Here is a 19,574-nt window from a genome sequence, read left to right on the forward strand (position 1 = left end):
GGTGAAAATTGAATAAAATGGTCTCTTAAGTTAGCAGTAGCTTTAATGTATTTTCCCAGCCCTGCAAATTAAAATTAGATGAATTGATCAAACTATAAATTGGTTCTACAGGCCTTTACAGAAGATACACTGTATATACAAAAGTATGTGGACACCCCTTCAAATGAGTGGATTCGGCTATTTCACCCACACCCATTGCTGACAGGTGTATAAAATTGAGCACATAGCCATGCAATCTCCATAGACAAACATTGGCAGTAGAATGGCCTTACTGACGTTTAATGTGGCACTGTCATAGGATGCCATCTTTCCAACAAGTCAGTTTGTAAAATTTCTGCCCTGCTAGAGCTTCCCCGTTCAACTGTAACTGCTGTTATTGTGAAGTGGAAACATCGAGGAGCAACAACGTCTCAGCCGTGAAGTGGTAAGCCACACAAGCTCACAGAATGGGACCGCCGAGTACTGGAGCATGCTGCACGTAAAAATCAGTCCTCGTCAGTCCTCGGATGCGACACTCACTACCGCGTTCCAAACTGCCTCTGGAAACAACGTCAGCATGAACTGTTTGTCGGGAGCTTCATTAAATGGGTTGCCACGGCCGAGCAGGCATACACAAGCCTAAGATAGCCATGCGCAATGCCAAGCATTGCCGCCATTGGACTCTGGAGCAGTGGAAACACGTTATCTGGAGTGATGAATTGCCCTTCACCATCTGGCAGTCCAACGGACAAACCTGTCCCAATGCATAGTGCCAACTGTAAAGTCTGGTGGAGGAGGAATAATGGTCTGGGGCTGTTTTTCATGGTTAGGACTAGGCCCCTTAGTTCCAGTGAAGGGAAATCCTAACACTACAATGACATTATAGACGATTCTGTGCATCCAACTTTGTGGCAACAGATTGGGAAAGGCCCTTTCCTGTTTCAGCATGACAATGCCCCCGTGCACAAAGCAAGGTCCACACAGAAATGGTTTGTCAAGATCGGTGTGGAAGAACTTGATTGGCCTGCACAGAGCCCTGACCTCAACCACATCGAACACCTTTGTGATAAATTGAAACGCCGACTGCGAGCCAGGCCTAATCGCCCAACATCAGTACCCGACCTCCCTAATGGCTTAATGGAAGCAAGTCTCCGCAGTAATGTTCCAACATCTAGTGGAAAGCCTTCCCAGAAGAGTGGAGGCTGTAATAGCAGCAAAGGGGGACCAACTCCATATTAATACCCATGATTTTGGAATGAGAAGTTCGACAAGCAGGTGTCCACATACTTTTGGTCATGTTGTGCAGGTGCAGCTTGTTCATTGTTAAACAAAATTGATATTTGACTCAAAATGGCCTCAATCATAGTCAGATGTATTGACTTCTATACTAGCAGCATATACGTCACAGTAACTCACAAAACATTGATATTGTCGTGATAAACCGCGATTCACCCTGTGCCGAATAATCACATTCCCAAAATAGACACAGAGACACGATGCAGTACACAGCATTGTCCTGCAGAAGGCATTACAGTTACATGGTGATGCCCGACAAAATCTGTGCCACACACTCATTTTGGTATTATTGAACCTCTCCCTTCTCCCCAGCCTGTCCTCATCCTCATTATTCATAAAAAAAACTCAGAGTGCTGATCTAAGCCCCCCCCCCCCAAACTTATCCTAGATCAGCAAACTTATCCTAGATGCTATTTAAATACAGGCTCATATATTGATTGGAAGTAGACGTGTACTACCGTTCAAAAGGTCATAGGACATAGGCGTACAGAGGCCCATTATCAGCAACCATCTCGCCTGTGTTCCAATGGCACATTGTGTTAGCTAATCCAAGTTGATCATTTTAAAAGGCTAATTGATCATTAGAAAACCCTTTTGCAATTATGTTAGCACAACTGAAAACTGATTAAAGAAGCAATAAGACTGGCCTTTTTTAGGCTAGCTGAGTATCTGGAGCATCAGCATTCGTGGGTTCGATTACAGGCTCAAAATGGCCAGAAACAAATAACTTTCTTCTGAAATACATCAGTCTATTCTTGTTCTGAGAATTAAAGGCTATTCCATGTGAGAAATTGCCACATGGAATTGCCAAGAAACCGAAGATCTCATACAACGTTCATACAACGCTGTGTACTATTCCTTTCTCAGAACAGCGCGAACTGGCACCTAACCAGAATAAAAAGAGGAGTGGAGGCCCCGGTGCACAACTGAGCAAGAGGACAAGTACATTAGAGTGTCTAGTTTGTTCCTTCTAGGCAGAGTTCCTTTGTCCAGTGTCTGTGTTCTTTTGCCCATCTTAATCTTTTCTTTTTATTGGCCAGTCTGAGATATGGCTTTTTCTTTGCAACTCTGCCTAGAAGGCCAGCATCCTGGAGTCGCCTCTTCGTTGTTGACGTTGAGACTGATGTTTTGCGGGTACTATTTAATGAAGCTGCCATTTGAGGACTTGTGAGGTGTCTGTTAGTCTTTTAAAATGATCAACTTTGATTAGCTAACACAACCAGCCATTGGAACACAGGAGTGATGGTTGCTGATAATGGGCCTCTGTTCGCCTATGTAGATATTCCATAAAACATCTGCCGTTTCCAGCTACAATAGTCATTTACAACATTAACAATGTCTACGCTGTATTTCTGATCAATTTGATGTTATTTTAATGGACAATTTTTTTTGCTTTTCTTTCAAAAACAAGGACATTTCTAAGTGACCCCAAACTTTTGAATGGTCGTGTATATATTGTATTGTAAGCTAGACAGGAAGTTATATATAGGGTTGTGTAAGGTGATGTATCATGTTGCTCTTCTTGTCCCCATTTCCTGTTCCTGCATGACACTGTGACACAAAGGTCATGTGTCATGCCGACGTCACATGACTGATATGTCGAGTCATGCACGTTTGCTGTCAAACTCCCTCTGTGTTTCACCACTGTTGCCCGTCTTACAGATTGTAACACTGAATAGACTGTGTATATAAAGTGTGTATTGTGGATTTTGCTCATGTGTATTAACAAACGTTTACACCATTCCCTCACTCCTTTTTTCTCTTTCTCTTTTTCCTCCCTCCCTTCTCATGTTCCATGAACCTATATTTGACCTCTGTCTCTCTTCCTCTGTCCACTCCTCCACTGCATCCCTCTATCCTCCCCTCTGCTTCCTCCACTCCCTCCCTCACTTCCTTTTCACTTTCTCACTGCTACCTGGACTACATGCCACTACAGGAGGACAAAGTGGTTAGCATCTTTTCTGTGCTCTCTACTGTACTGTGAATATAACCTATGTGTCCCTTTGAAAATCCCCCAATGGCTGCGTTCCAATCGCAAAGTTTTGACCCCCTTCCCTCCTGCCCTGTAGACGGCCCCTTTTAAGTGGACTGGATTTGTGTGAGTGATATGGCATAAACTACTGTAGTCCTACACCAAGCCTTTTTTGCTGTTGGCAAGGTCGAGTTATATTCCTTTGTTACTAAAACCTAGCTCACACAAATCCAAGAAGTGGGTGTCCACAAAGGCTGAAGTGAAGGGAGTAAGTTATCAGATTGGAACGCGGCCAAAGCGTTCAAATCCACCTATGGATTAATGACTTAAACCGAACAGAATGATTCCCTGACAGTTCAGTCCAGGCTAGCTTTTCTCTAATACTAAAAGGCTAGCCGTTATCCTTGGACTTCCACACACATACTGTATCTGTCTGTAGTCCAGATTCCAGACTCTGGGAATGAGCATCTACACTCACAGGGGCCATTTTGCCTTGAGTAGAAATAAATATGATTAGATCCTATCGCTGTCTATCACTCTGGTATTTTACAATGGACTTCCCCAAGCATATCTGCCTGTAGTCCAGTCCACACTAATATGGACATTGGTAGTGCAGTACTAGAGACTTTATCTTGTTTATCCTTTATCTTCAGTAAGGATATCTGGGTAAAAACGTTGACTAATTCTGCATCCATTGTCTGTCTCTTCCTCTTGCAAAGTGTCTCATAGTGAAGGACAGGGTAAGGCCTGCTGGGTAATGGAGTTTTTTGCATGGGTCACTATAACTGTAGTTCTTTAATGTCACACTTCAGCTGCAATTTGGGAAGCGGGCGAGCATGAGCCATGCCTGGCTGTCTGGGTGGGCATTCCTAGACACCCCTGGATGGGCACCCCCCTTACACAACTCCTCTCTCTATGGCTGTGGGCATGGCTGTGCCAGGGGGAACTGGGTATAATATACAAGATAGGGGGGGAAATGGGGTACAAGGGCACAGGGTGTTTGTTGGGGGGTACAAGGGCACAGGGTGTTTGTTGGCACGCAGAAGCACCTTATCTTACTATAAGACCCTTGTGACTGCAGAGGGAATGTGCACACTTATGCCCGTGCATGCTTTACCTGCCTGTCTGTGATGAGCATACAGACCAGCCCCTGCCACAGGGAGACGGGAGGGGAGGCCGAGGCTGGGTTCCAATTTGTACACTTGCCACCTTCCCCTCTGTACTTGCCCACTCCAAGTAAGGAGAAAACAACCAAAAATCATTTTGCTCGATTGGAGTTTTTAAAGCACAGTTTTGCTCACAAGCGTCCTATCTTTTCAGATTCGGATCTGAGGGGAAGTCGACAGGGGCAGAGGGGAAGGATGCAAGTCTTTGGATTGGACCCTGCGGCTGCTTAAGACAGTGGACTGGGGTCAGGGGGTGGAGGGTGTAGGCTAGGACCCCATTCCTAGTCCCTCATAGCCCCTCGCCTCTCCCTGTCAGCATCTGTCAGTGTTGTCTACGTTCAAATATCAAGACTTCCACACCTTAGCCCAGCTAACAGACTTACACGGTCACTGTTACAGTACATGCCAAGCCTTTAAATCAAAGCCCCTGGGTTCGTCCCTTTGTGTGTGTGTCTATGTGTGTGTGTGTGTGTGTGTGTCTGTTTTATTATTTCTGTGTTAATTCACTGCAGCGTGTGGGTTGTCTATGTTTCCAACGGGTATTTAATTCAATTGTGGTAGATATGACTCATTCTCAGAGACACTGTTTGGTTAACCTCCACAGTTTCTTCAGTTGACTCCACAAGGAACATGAATCTTGGAATAACGCATATTTTATAGTGTAAATAAGGGTCAAATGACATTTATTTCATCATATCACGATACAATCACAGTTTAAATGTACGATTTACACAAATAAAACAATTTATCATGTTATATTCTTCACAGACAAGAAACTAGTTAGTCCCCGCGAGTCTAGTTGCTTTTACTTGTCTTGGTGTATTAATTGCAGAGTGTTTGTTTATGTGTGTTTAATGTCATCTCCAGATGGCTGCGAGAGAAAGAAAGCGAGAGAGAGAGGGAGAGAGAGAGAGAGAGGGAGAGAGAGAGAGAGAGAGAGAGAAAGAGAGCGACCGAGAGAAAAGAGAGAGATTGAGAGGGAATGAGCGAATCAGAGCCAATCTGTCTCCTCTTCCTGTAGTGGAGGCTCACATACACACGCTGATGTACACAGACACAAATATGCAAACACCTTTTTACTGCTTGGACAAACCAGACGCACGCACAGACACACGCACTCACACCGGACACACACATACACACACACACCAACTCTCCCACTCCCACACTGCATCGAGCCGACACTGCACTTTTTACAGGAAGGGAATGCACTTCATAATCTCTGTCAGGATTCTCAGCATTGGATGACTAACCCAGCGGTCTGCCATAAAACATTACTGTAATGCCTTGTATAAAATAACAATAGCGGTAACAGTAACTGTATTAGTGAACAGTTCCAGGATCAGATTGGGGTTACACAAAGGCCTGTACAAACACTATGGGTTAATAATACTTGAAGGGTTTCTGTTGTGTCCTTAGCAGTGTTGGCTTCTATAGGGTAGAATGCCATTCAGTCTAACACTGAACTGTCTTGTAGTTCACTGGGCTCGGCTGCAGACGGAAGCCAAGACCTATTCCTAGTTGATCTATAGCCTTATTTACACAAATGGAGCATTGTCGTGTTTTGTGGTCGTCTTTCTTCCTCGTCTGTAGGACTTAGCATTCCCTGACGGATGGTAGTTTTCTGCCAGGCGCCGCTGCCGCCCCATATGTCAATCTGTCGTTGGAGGCTGTATTGAGCGCGCTCACTGAACACTTTCCTCTCCATTCCACCACCCCGGGCCTCCATCTATTCCACCCAGTTAAGGAAAAAGACGACGTTTGCAGAATTCCCAGCAATTCCCGCCACCGCGCCCGGTGTTACTGTCGCTATCCCCACCTCCCCCGTTTTGGCAACAGAAATGGATGGATAGAGTGTCTGAGATGGAGACGATGGAGGGGTGTGGGGTAGAAAAGAGCGTGTTGATTAATGGGGGCTGTAAGATGTCGCCATTTGTCAAGTCGGTCTGCCTCGTCAGGTGGGTTGCTGGTACGAGGACGGTGGTGGTTTGTTAGGCAACGCAGGTTGTGTGGTATTGAGGTTGTTCTAACGTTGGTTAAACATTGTGTTTTGTTTTTTGCTGTTAGTCTTTTTTAGTCAAACTTCTTTTTGACAGTGCCTGCCGCTGACACGGCTCTCCTTACTCAATGATTTGGTTACCATGGTGAACTGTATTCTGTTAGGCAGGGTGAGATTGTGCAGTTACCGGTTAGAAATGGCATTGCTCATACTCACGACACACACACACACACACACACACACACACACACACACACACACACACACACACACACACACACACACACACACACACACACACACACACACACACACACACACCACACACACCACACACACTGGCACTCTCCCATGCACATCCAGGGTAAAAGCTTTCACACCCACTAACACAGGACGCGGTGCGATGAAGTGGAGGTGACACCACGATGGGCTTCTTCTTCTTGAGCGAGGCGTCAGATTGGCTGTCTGAGAGGTGGCCCTGCCATCACACACTAACCATGCTTAAGCAGCAACAAGGAAGCCCTTCACATATTACATGTGTCACGCAATAGGGTGGGGTTCCTAACACAGACCAATTCACTTGCATGATCACTGTTCCTCATGCAGGCCTGCACACACACACGCACGCACACACACACGCACGCACGCACGCACGCACGCACGCACACATACACACACACACACACACACACACACACACACACACACACACACACACACACACACACACACACACACACACACACACACTGCACATATCCGTCATACAATCCAGGATCGTAGGGCCTAATCATTCCAGCTCAGGATTTTTCTGTGTGTGGATGTGTGGATGTGTGTTTTAGTGGCCTACATGTTGATATTGTATATGTGCTGTTCTCTCCTCTGCGTAGGTTTGAGACCATGTAAAACATGGACAGAGGTGTGGCTTTAGAAAAAGAGATACATTCAATGAATACAATTTTCTTTACTTTTAGATCCCTTTAGGGTGGACAGTGTGTGTGTGTGTGTGTGTGTGTTTTGTCAAGTCGGTCTGCTGCGTCAGGCGGGTTAGTGGTACGAGGAAGGTGGTGGGTTGTTAGGCAACGCAGGATGTGTGGGATTGAGGTTGTTGTAACGTTGGTTAAATGTTGTATTTTGGCTTTTGCGGTTTGTGTTTTTTTACAGTCAAACTTTTTTGACAGGACCTGCCACTGACATGGTTTAAAACTGTCACGAACATGACTTAGGACCTGTCATTTGTTGTCCTTTAATGACTAATCCCTTTAGAGTTGGCTGCAGGTGTGACTGTGGAGATATGTGTTGTGATTTAGGTTAGTTTGTTTGAGGATGATGATCTATTATGATGTCACAGAGAGCTCATAGGAGGCCACAGAGTTATTTTAGCTGCCCACTAACTTGCTGTTCCCAGTCTTGGCATTGTTAGTACAATCTCTCGCTCTCTCTCTCTCTCTCTGTCTCTCTCTCTCTCTCTCTCTCTCTCTCTCTCTCTCTCTCTCTCTGTCTCTCTCTCTCTCTCTCTCTATACTCAATGACTTGGTTACCATGGTGAACTGCATTCTGTTAGGCAGGGTGAGATTGGAGCAGTAACACATTAGAAATGGCATTGCTCCTACTCAAGACACACACACATTCGTTTTACTGTCGTTGTGGAGACGAAACAGTTGATTTTCATTCAAAACCCTATTTTGGTCTGTGTTAGGAACCCCACCCTAGTGCGTGACACATGTAATATGTGAAGGGCTTCCTTGCTTGCTGCTTAAGCATGGTTAGTGTGTGATGGCAGCCAATCAGACAGCTCGCTCAAGAAGCAGCCCACTGTGGTGTCACCTCCAGTTCATCGCACTGTGTCCTGTGGAGCGTCATGTGTCAGTGTGTGTGTGTGTGTGTGTGTGCGTGCGTGCGTGCGTGCGTGTGTGTGTGTGTGTGCGGACCGTATTTCCTTGTGTGCGTGCTGCTTGAATACGATCTCATTCAAGGATTTACCATCGGATTCATTTCTTTTGTCTTCCTCAGCCACGAGAAAAAAATCTCCCTACTTTACTGTGAAGTTAAACTGGACCTTTTTCCTTCGTCAGTTCTTGGCTATAGAGTCTAAAATGTTAATATTTCTTACCCTCCTCTTTGAGACACATGCAAATATTAACCACATCCCTGAGATGGATATTTGAAATGATGGCCTTAATACTGTCACTATAGGCCTACCTAATATGTGCTTTTCATTCCCGGCCTGATAAAAAGGGATTTCCCAGAATGCACTCTGAATGATTGATAATGATCATGATAATCACCAAACAGCTGAATAATTAAGGGGAGGGAGTATAAGGGGTATTGTTTAGCGGTAGTATAGCCTGCCGGCCTGGCGCACGGCTAATATCTGAAACCGGCTGGCGGGTATTGTCCTGACTGATGATGATGCTGAATAATGGTGAGGAGCTGAGGGGATTAGCTGCGGTCTACTTCAATCTAACCTGCCTGAGAGCAGAGAGAGAGTGTGTGTGAGAGAGAGAGAGAGCGAGAGAGGGAGAGTATGTGTGTGAGTGAGTGAATGTAAGAGTGTGAGTGTGAGAGTGTGAGAGTGTGAGAGTGTGAGAGTGAGAGAGAGAGAAAGAGAGAGAGAGAGAGAGAGAGAGATTGTATGTACTGTATGTGTATGTGTGTATTAGAACAACTGTATGTGTGTGTGTTTGTGTGTGTGTGTGTGTGTGTTTGTCCAGCTCGACAGCTGTGGGCCACAGCTGCACACAGCTGATTTACTTTAGATTAGTGTGGCCTGGAGCCAAACAGAGGATTCAATCAGGGTAAGCATGATGCGCGCCGGTTCGCTAAAAAGCTAACTGCAAGCTGACTGCTAAACTAACTGTCCATTCGACCAACCCTCCATCAAAGAGTAGGTTTCACATAAGGTTGTGTTTCTGGATGCAAGCAAAGACTTCTAAACGATAATACAAGGAATAGTACTTTCCCTCCATTTTGGATTTGTCCCATCATTCTAGACCGTGGGATTAAACACTGGAGAAGAGAAACATCTGTTTTTCTCTGCGTTGGGAGGGAGGCAGTTTTCAGTAGCCATGGCTACATGTAAGTATGGAACCTTTCTTTGATGCTGCTGTTGTTCCATTCAAGGGGTTGGTGTTCGTAGGACGGTCAAATAGCGGACTTGAGTTGACCAATGATTTCTATCAACAGTAGACCATTTTTGTATATTTATTATTATTATTTTATACAGCAATCGTTAGATGCACCTGTATATCTGTGACTTGTCCTCTCAAATCATGGTCTTCCACAGTGTTCAATTCAGATAGTTGTCAATTTCCTATCTTTGATTTACGTCTTTTTTCAGGGCCTATACTGTAACCAGCTATTGAATTAGGAATGTTCTTCTGGTACCTGTTGTGGAACGATAAATAGCTTTTGGTGGATGGTGGATATTGTAGCCGGCTTTCCTTGTTGGCCAGTTAATGTTCTGTACCATCATCCGCTGTGGGAGATTAACAGCCCTGTCCGCCATAGGCAACAGGCTACTGCTTTCTCCATGGTAACGACATCCCATCCCTATCAAACCTACTCTGTTTAACTAGATACTGCGTTCAAATTTGGTCAACTTGTATACATTGTAGCCTTGTAGAATATGTGGAATGTTCTCTGGTGGTAACAGTATTACTACAAATGTGTGTTCTTTTTTTGGGCTGTTTCCTCATCTCAATATGTAAGTAAAATGCTGTGATATTTCACAGAGCGGATTGTAACCTACAATGAGAACACCTTCAATGAAGCCTACAATGAGAACACCTTCCTAATATTGAGTTGCATCCTTACAGCCTCAATTCGTTGGACTCTCCAAGGTGTCGAAAGCGTTCCACATGTTGACTCCAATGCTTCCCACAGTTGTGTCAAGTTGGCTGGATGTCCTTTGGGTGGTGGACCATTCTTGATACACACTGGAAACTGTTGAGCGTGTTGCAGTTCTTGACACAAACCGGTGTGCCTGGTACCTACTACCATGGGGGAGGAACGTGGGGAGGGAGGGGGAGCGTGGGGGGGAGCGTGGGGAGGGAGGTGGGAGCGTAGGGGGGCACTACGGTATTTTAAGAAACCTTGATCCCCTGTCTGACAGATGAGCTATCACCAATGATGAGCTATCACCAATACTCAATCAGAGTCAAGAGACTAAAATAAAACATGAGAAAGAACATAACGCTGTGACTAATACTTGCTTGTGTCTTACTAAGATCCTCTATCTGTCTGTGCCTGTTTGTAGTTCTGTCACCAGTCCTGCCCTGTTGTCTGTCGAAAATACTCCCAGCTAAAATACTCCCAGCTAAAATACTCCAAGCTAAAATACTCCAAGCTAAAATACTCCAAGCTAAAATACTCCAAGCTAAAATACTCCAAGCTAAAATACTCCAAGCTAAAATACTCCCAGCTAAAATACTCCCAGCTAAAATACTCCAAGCTAAAATACTCCAAGCTAAAATACTCCCAGCTAAAATACTCCCAGCTAAAATACTCCCAGCTAAAATACTCCAAGCTAAAATACTCCAAGCTAAAATACTCCAAGCTAAAATACTCCCAGCTAAAATACTCCCGGCTAAAATACTCCCAGCTAAAATACTCCAAGCTAAAATACTCCCAGCTAAAATACTCCAAGCTAAAATACTCCAAGCTAAGTTAACATTTATCTGCCTCACTACTGAATCTGTTTTGCACATGGACTAGAGATGACAGTTCCTTAAAAAGTGGACTGCAATGGATATATGACAACATCTGCAACCCCACAAGTCTTCTGATGCTAACCTCATAGAAATAGAATTAGATGACTAAAGTATTGAGGTATTGCATAGTATTATTATACATTCTCGGTCTAAGAGACAATGTTAGGGTCAATTCCATTTCAATTCAGTCAATTCAGGGTTTGCTTTTCAATTGTGAAAATAGGAATCGGATATGGAATTGACCATGCTCTCTTTCTCTCTATAGATACAGGCTACTACTGCCTGCTATACATGTATATAATACTAACCTCCTCCTCCCCTCCTTCACCCCTGTAGGTAATGTGGGTATGCAACCTGTGCCGTAAGCAACAGGAGATCCTCACTAAATCGGGAGAATGGTTTTCGGGGGCGAGGCAGATGAGCCTGGATGGCGGCCTGAACGCCCCGCCCACGGGGGGTGACACCCAACGGGGGGACAGGAAGCTACTCCGCTCCAGGTCCCAGGCCCCGCCCTCTTCCAGCGGTAACGCAGGGGCGGCGCCCGACGGAACGCATCAGTCGCCAACGGTCCAGGCCAAGGGAGTGTTGGACACCATGCCGGCCTCACGCGCTCGGAGCGAACCACCACGAGACAAGTAGGACATCGTGGACACAAACCCTCTAATCCCTTAAACACTTTCACCTGTCCTCTCACAACCCCTGCTTTCACCTCTCTGTCTGTAGAGGCTCAAACCAGAGTCTACGTCACTGTATTGGTTATCTAGGGGCCTGTTGTGATTGCTGATAGTACTTAGTATTGTTGTAAATGCCACTTTGTACAAGACTTTCTCTCATCCACTCTACTATCATCACCTCCCCTTCATCCCTTTGATTGTAGACGCTTGAAGGAACAATCCACTCGAAAGCATCTTTTGGTATTTGGTTTTTACTTCCTAAGATGTGGCAAGATACAATTAGCTTTTTGAAAGTCCTCTGTTTTGAAAACTTGATTGCTGACATGCTAAACATTTTGGGACTGTATCAGTCTAGGTATTGAGTATCTTGACCTGGGCCTCTTTTAGATGATATGGTAGCTTTTATATAGTTTTCTTTTTATTGTTGTACATTTTGAGCCGTGTACAAGTCAGTCCTCTTTAATATGTTTGACTTTGTTGCGATTGGATGAATTAGGCTAATGCAGCATCTGTTTTGTCTAACAGGGTCTCGTTGACACCATCAGTTTACACATGCAGCCTCATTTGTCTCGTTCAACATTGGACATACTTTGGGCATATTTTTTTCCGCGTTTTGACAGGAACTCAAATCCTCTGATGTTGGGAGTGACCCATTTTCGGCGTGTGTTGTGGTATATGGGTTGCAGCACTTGATTATTTAATCCCCACTGGATCAAAAAAAAATAGTGCTGTCCAAGCTTATAGCCAAAGCAGAAGCTGGGTTGCATGTTTTATTCTTGAAAGGTCCATGATTAATGTATTTTGTTTTGCGTCTAATGGGTGAGTCCATTTCGGTCCGGCCTGAATGCATCACTCAAAATGCTGGCCCAATTCCACACTGTTGTTGGATGATCCATACCCAGGGTAACCATCAGTAGGAACATTTTCCCATGGAAATAGAATCTCATTTTAGTTCTGTACATATTCCTCCATTTGGAATTATTTCCCTGTCTTTATCATCATTGTTTTCATTCAACCAGTAATAACTGGTACTAACCACCATTTGGTACTGACCATTATTTGTCCGTATATCTGTGTAGGCTTATTTTTTTTGTTACAACATGGTATTATGTTAACAAAACAACAAGTGTGTAATGTTATATCAAAGTCCATTATGGTCACCCTTTTCTTCAGGAAAAGACCTCTGTCCCTCCATGAGCAGAACGGTAAGCCCGGTGGTCTGGGTCGTGGTAGAGGAGGCCGGGGACCCCCAGGGAAGCTTCAGACCGTGGCATCCCAGGAGGAGTTCTGCGGTCCTGGGGACATAGACTGGCGGGACGGCCGGCACCTGGAGAAGGTCCGCTCCCATGACTACCCCGACGGCGGCGACCAAGGAAATCGCCCCGACCTCCGGAGACGCCCCCCGGAGGAGGATGAGCTTGAGCGCAAGCGGCGCCAGGAGGAGGAGTTCCAGGCGCGTTACCGCAGCGACCCCAACCTGGCGCGCTACCCGGTCAAGCCGCAGAAGGAGGAGCAGGAGATGCGCATGCACGCCAAGGTGTCGAAGGTGCGCCATGAGCGGCGCCACAGCAACAACGCCATCAATGAGGTGGGGCTGGAGGGTGGGGGAGGAGGGGGAGGGAACATGGGGGATGTGCCTGAGAATCGTCTCCGGAGGGGCGGCGGTGGGGGTGGTGGAGAACCAGACCGCAAGGCATCCTTGGAGAACCACCGCGCCTACTCCATGGACAGGACCGTGGGGGGTGGTGGGGGTGGCGGAATGGGGCAGGGACCCCAGGGAGGCTCCCCCCTCCTCAAACAGAACCAGAACCACGGACCCCTTCAACCATCTGGTGGTGGCTCACGAACGGTTCCCCATCCTGGTGCTCACCCCCACCAAGGACCCCCCCCTCCATTAGGCTGGGACCCCCCTAAGGGACCCCACCCCAGCCAGCTGGACCCCAACTCCCAGGCAGCCATGATGCATAAGGCTGGGAGGGAGAAGCCCGGGGACAGCCTGCTGCGGAAGGACTCCCAGAGCTCGGACCAGTCGGAGTCGCTGCGGCCGCCCCCACCCAGGCCCTACAAGAGCAAACGGGGCGTCAACAAGAGGCAGATGTCTATCAGCAGCTCAGAGGAGGAGGGCGCCTCCACGCCCGAGTACACCAGCTGTGAGGACGTCGACATGGAGAGCGTCAGTGAAAAAGGTCAGATTACTGCTCTTTCTCTCTCTCTCTGTTAGCTCTTCTCATGTCAATATGATTGGTAATGCATTCAGATATTTTAACATTGGAAGAATGATCAAATCTGGGTTGAGTTGGTGTTTTGGCTACCTGTATGGAGAGTGTCAGCGAGAAAGGTCTGATTCTTCAGTTTTCTATCAGATCGAATCATCTATATTAGCTGGTTTTGTGTCAGTATTGTCAGAGATTGTCAGAGATTTCGACATTGGTGGAATGATCAAACTTTCTTTAGAATTTATGGTTTTATGGTCACCTGTCGGGTGTCGCTACTAATGCAATATTCTTTCTTATTTTTTTTGTTATTATCAAAATCTCTTTGCTCTAGGTTTCCATCAAAATAAAGAATTTAAATGTAAATTTCAAAGTTTACAGAAACTGTATCTCCCTGCCTATAATGTGCTATGGCCTTGACTCTGTACAACACTGTCATTCACCTACACCGCTGAAGCCAAACACTATTGCTTCCCATCCTGGAACAGAACAGGACAGCTCTCTTTTATTTAGGAAACGTCCTGTGATTTAGGCCAGCAGATTTGGCAGAATTAGGTCAGTGGCTAGTGCGGCTAACGCTACGTAAAGCTTCCCCGCCAAACACCGGCTGCATCCTGCCGTTAACGGGTAGGATATAATCGAGTTTGGGTGTCACCATTGTGGCCGGCCGCATGTTCAGTTTTGGCCTCTCGTTTGCTCACGCCGGCCTGCAACAGCTTTGCAATTCACTCTTCTTGACTAAATTAAGCAATGCTATTTTAGCGGTTAGCGTGTCGAGGGAGGATGTGTACTCATCTCACTCACCACTAACCTCCACCACTGGTCGCTCCAGGCCAATCCCAATCCCAATCCCAAAGTAGATGACCAGATTAGGTTAACACATGGGAATAGGGTGTTTAATGGGGGCGACAGGCGGGAGAAATAGTTAGAAAGTTAGCTGTCGTAGCTAGCAAGTGTTTAGCCGTGTTTACTTCAGGAGTACGCCAGTCCCAATCCAGCATGGGATTTACATTTGATGTTGTCCGCGGTAAACAAATTCAGAGACAGGACCAGGCTAAACGCTAAATGTAGCTATGTGAAGTGTAACTCAGCCGTGAACAAGCCTGGGTTCACGAGGACAACGCATGTTCAATAAATACGGCTTCATTCTGTTCTTTTGGGATAAAGTATTGATGGTGTAGATGGATATGTGGTTGGTTAATCTAAAACCTTACAACAAGACAGTTCGGTCAACTTCCGGGTTGTTGCGTTTTTTTTTTTTTTCATTTACAGTGAAACACTTGAACTGCTCCAAATTGTAAGCGAGGGTACAGATACACCCCAAACCTACTTTACATGCTATTTAGTAGACCTGCGAGACAGCTTTACTGTTGCAATCAAACCAGTCAAATGAGATAGTAAAAAGTTAATGCCATGTCGTCTAATATCTTGTTGGGAGGTTAGCAGTTTGAATACGCTCCCGAGGCAGGGCTATATTGACAGGAAAATGACAGGGGGGGATCAGACCTAAGGTTCGTTTTCGTGTTGATGCTAATTCTTCAGTGTGTTTTTAGACCGTGTGTGTTTGTGTGTGTAGGCCTATCCATCTGTGATGCCCTCCTGATGACCTCCGGATGGTTAAATCACAGAATTGAATAGAGCACTATAATATACAGTATAATGCATATAATAACACTGTGATACGTTGTTATGGATCACATACTTCATAAATACATTATTCACAGAAGGGTTGTTAATTCCTGCCAGATTAGTGTAAAACCTACAGCATTGATATCTGACCTTATCACAGGGTCAGGGTCAAGTTAAATCTGAACCTGGATCAGCCTCTGACATTGACCAGATTTATCCCTGTTAATAGAAATAGATTCAGGATGAGAGGGGATCGTCTCCAGATTCTCTATGTTTTTGTAACTGTGGCCATTTGACCTGAGTTTTTACAGGTACATACAGGAGACGTTGACTTTGAATATCTAAACATTCCTCATCTGCAATTATCATCAGCCTGTTAGTTTTGCACCTAGAAAAGAAGTGCTCCAGATCGTGTGATCTGATGTCCAATATTCATCTGCTAAAAACAGAAAAGGGAACCGTCAGCACACTAAATCGAGGAGTCAGCAGGAACGTTTTGAAGTAGTTCCCCCATTGCACTTTCACATTTCAGATTGCACTTCACATTTTTTTTTAGATCTCACTTCCGAATCAGCAAACAGTTGAGTTGCACCCCTCAACTTTAACCCCTACTTCCTCCCTCCTCTCCTGACCACTTACTTTCCCTTGTCTCTGCATACACACGTCTCTGATCAGTGTCCAAGCTGGCTGTGGACCTGTAGGTTCAGGGACTTGTCCCTGTTTCTAAAGTCGCACACCAACGTCCCCATCTAATTTCATCCTGCCATTCTATTGCAGACTTAAAAGGGTGGATGAGGCCTTGAAGGAGGTATGAGGCTTTGGAGGACGTGTGGGACTGGTTCAATGGGTAGAGCTGGTCTGGACTGAAGTGTGGCCATTCTCTAGTCTCTCTGTCTCGCCACCATCTGTCAGTAGGGCTGGTAATGAGAGTTGGGCGACAGACAGACAAGGTCCCAGTTGTCCCCGTGTCTCCTGGTGTGTTGGACTGAGTTGACTTGAGTTGAGTTGACAGTCTGACGGAGACTGGAACAGACTTTCTCGTTTTAGCTTGAACCTCTCTCTCTCTCCCGCTCTCTCTCTCTCTCTCTCGCTCTCTCTCTCTCTCTCTCTTTTTCTCTCTCTCTCTCTCTCTCTCTCTCTCTCTCTCTCTCTCTCTCGCTCTCTCTCTCTCTCTCTCTCACTCTCTCTCTCTCTCGCTCCCTCTCTGTCTCTCTCGCTCCCTCTCTCTTAATTCAATTTCAATTAACCGGCTTCATTGGCATGTGAAATAGATCATGTAATAATGTAATGTAAATTCTTTCCAATGTGTAAATGTTCCAATGTGTAATAATTATCTTTTTGTTTTCTCATGATTTGGTTGGGTCTAATTGTGTTTCTGTCCTGGGGCTCTGTGGGGTCTGTTTGTGTTTGTGAACAAAGCCCCAGGGCTCTTCTCCAGCTTCATTTTTCTGTAGGTGATGGCTTTGTTATGGAAGGTTTGGGAATCACTTCCTTTTAGATGGTTATGGTTCTTTTCTGAATTTGGATAATTAGCGTGTATCGGCCTAATTCTGCTCTCAATGCATTATTTGGTGTTTTAATTTGTACACGGACATCATTCTTTCCAGATTTCTGCATATAGATTCCATTTCACTCTATCTCTAAACTTCTTCATCACCTTTTGTTTATCCTCTCTCTCTCTCTCTCTAGGTGATTGGGACTGCCATCCTCTGGATCCTGCTATGTGGCATGTAAGTTTCAGGAGAAAGTGACAGATTTAGGTTTTCCTTAAGCTGACTCAACTCAGACTCACCACCCTAGGACACGCACACACAGGCACACGCAGACACACACATGCATGCACAGTTAGTTTCATTCCCCGCAGTGTCTGAGTAAGTGTGTGGGCGTACTCTACCCACCATTCATGACTAAATATAGATTCTTACAACGTTATAGACAGTCCAGTCGAGACATAATTGCTTGGAGTGTAAATTGATATAGTATGTGTTTATTGTGGATGGGCAAGTCCCTCCTAGTTGGCCTGGATGGGAGAGTTGTCCTCACAAGGGAAGAGACTCTGTCTTTCTCTTTCTCTCCCTAACTTGTTTTTACCTTTCTTACCCTCACTCCTCTCCCTCTCTGTCGCTACCTATATCCCCTCTCCACCACACCCCCCTCTCCGTCTCTCCTTCTTTGCCTCTCTCTCTGTCTGATGGAATTAAATCTCCCCCTCTACAGCATCCAGTGACATGGCAGCCGTCCAAGGAGGGCGACCACTTAATCGGACGCATCACTCTGAGCAAAAGGTCGGCCGTGCCCCGCGAGGCAGGCTCCTTACTAGGGTTAAAGGTAAGAGGGAATCACTAGCAGCATCCCTTTCAATCACTACAGTGTTACCACATTAACCGCTGTATATTGTGTACTGAGACCGTTGGGTGCAGGACATCAGAGCCCCAGGCTCAGATGTGTGATGGTGTATTGTCAAAGGATGTGTATGATAAAGGAAGTCTGGGAAAACTACCACACTAACCACTGTGTATCCCCGTGTACTGAGGCCACCCGGGTCTCTAACGTCTGACCTCCACATTAGGTAGCCTCGCGGCTAAGAGCGTTAGGCCAGTAACCGGAAGGTTGCTGGCTTGAATCCCCGAACCAACTAGGTGTGGGGAAGAAATCTGTTGATGTGCCCTGGCGCAAGGCACTTAACCCTGATTGCTCCTGTAAGTTGATCTGGATAAGAGTCTGCTTAATGACTGAAATGTAAGTGATGCTAGTGTACTATCCACAGGAGTATATAATTAAGGAAACTATGGGGACATACTGTAGATTTGTACTCGGCTGGGACGGTATCCAGATTGTCATACCTTCATACTGACCTTGTACCTTCCCAGGATATTCGGTGATACTGGCACTGAACACAAGGGGCAGTGTTTTAATTACACTGTTATCTCTATGTACTGAGCTCTTGGTCTTGTGTCCGAACTGCCCGTGTTCTGTTCCCCTTCTAGGTTGTGGGTGGGAAGATGACAGAGACAGGGAGACTGGGGGCCTTCATCACCAAAGTCAAGAAAGGAAGTCTGGCGGACATTGTCGGCCACCTACGAGCTGGTAAGCAGCGTGGAAACAACGTTCAGACCTTCAGGGTTGTCTGGTGGAGAAGTGTCGTCAGTCTGGGAGCTCTGTGAGATTGTCTGTGTGTTCTTTTTGAGCTGCGGAAATCTACAATTTCTACCGGAACGCCGTTGGTGTTGTGAACCGAGGTTGTTCAGTAAAGCGACCAGGCTAGGTTGAAAAAAATAGAGGATAAGACAACGTAATAATTCCACGCGCCAGCGTTAGAAACCAAACACATTCATTTGACCAGCGCTGTTGCTGATTCTACAGAATTAGTTTTGAAAATGTTACCAGTGGTCGGGACATCAAGCAATAAAGTGGCTGTAGATCATTTGAAGAACATTTAAATGAATAGAACGACGAGTAAAACAATTCTGCTTTAGTTTGCGGAGTACACTACGATTGTGTTTATTTTCCACTTTGATGGGGAACTTTCTGTACCTGGTAACATTCACTTCTAGTCATTTTCACTCCGGCTCTGGTCCAATGATTTTTTTCTTCTTTTTCTAACACTTCTGCATGGAATTATTACATTGTCTTAATCTTTGTTATCTTTAACCTAGGCTCCATGCTTACCCATGAATCAGCTGTTTTAATGTCGGCCAGCTTGTTTCCTGTTTTCTAGGTGATGAGGTACTGCAGTGGAACGGGAAGTCGTTGCCGGGAGCAACCAAGAAGGAAGTGTACAACATCATTCTGGAATCCAAGGCGGAGCCTCAAGTGGAAATAGTTGTCTCAAGGCCTATTGGGTAAGACTGACTTCCTGTGTGAAATGCTAAATTCCCATTTTGGAATCGTTGTGCGATACACTGCAACTATTGTGTGACTATTTTGCACTATG

General features: G+C 45.6%; 1 protein-coding gene across 1 annotated transcript in view; it reads left to right on the top strand.

Annotated features, from left to right (window-relative positions):
- The window catches only part of LOC139424533 (regulating synaptic membrane exocytosis protein 1-like), a 91,070-nt gene that overhangs the window by 35,788 nt on the left and 35,708 nt on the right, over positions 1 to 19,574 (top strand). Inside the window, exons 3-9 of the mRNA XM_071176459.1 lie at positions 3,212 to 3,223; positions 11,461 to 11,759; positions 12,972 to 13,984; positions 17,330 to 17,370; positions 17,858 to 17,968; positions 18,628 to 18,727; positions 19,359 to 19,482. Of these exons, the coding sequence (XP_071032560.1) occupies positions 3,212 to 3,223; positions 11,461 to 11,759; positions 12,972 to 13,984; positions 17,330 to 17,370; positions 17,858 to 17,968; positions 18,628 to 18,727; positions 19,359 to 19,482 (1,700 nt within the window). The remainder of the gene's footprint in view (positions 1 to 3,211; positions 3,224 to 11,460; positions 11,760 to 12,971; positions 13,985 to 17,329; positions 17,371 to 17,857; positions 17,969 to 18,627; positions 18,728 to 19,358; positions 19,483 to 19,574) is intronic.

This window comes from Oncorhynchus clarkii, chromosome 13 (assembly GCF_045791955.1).
Source record: "Oncorhynchus clarkii lewisi isolate Uvic-CL-2024 chromosome 13, UVic_Ocla_1.0, whole genome shotgun sequence".
Classification (NCBI taxonomy): domain Eukaryota; kingdom Metazoa; phylum Chordata; class Actinopteri; order Salmoniformes; family Salmonidae; genus Oncorhynchus; species Oncorhynchus clarkii.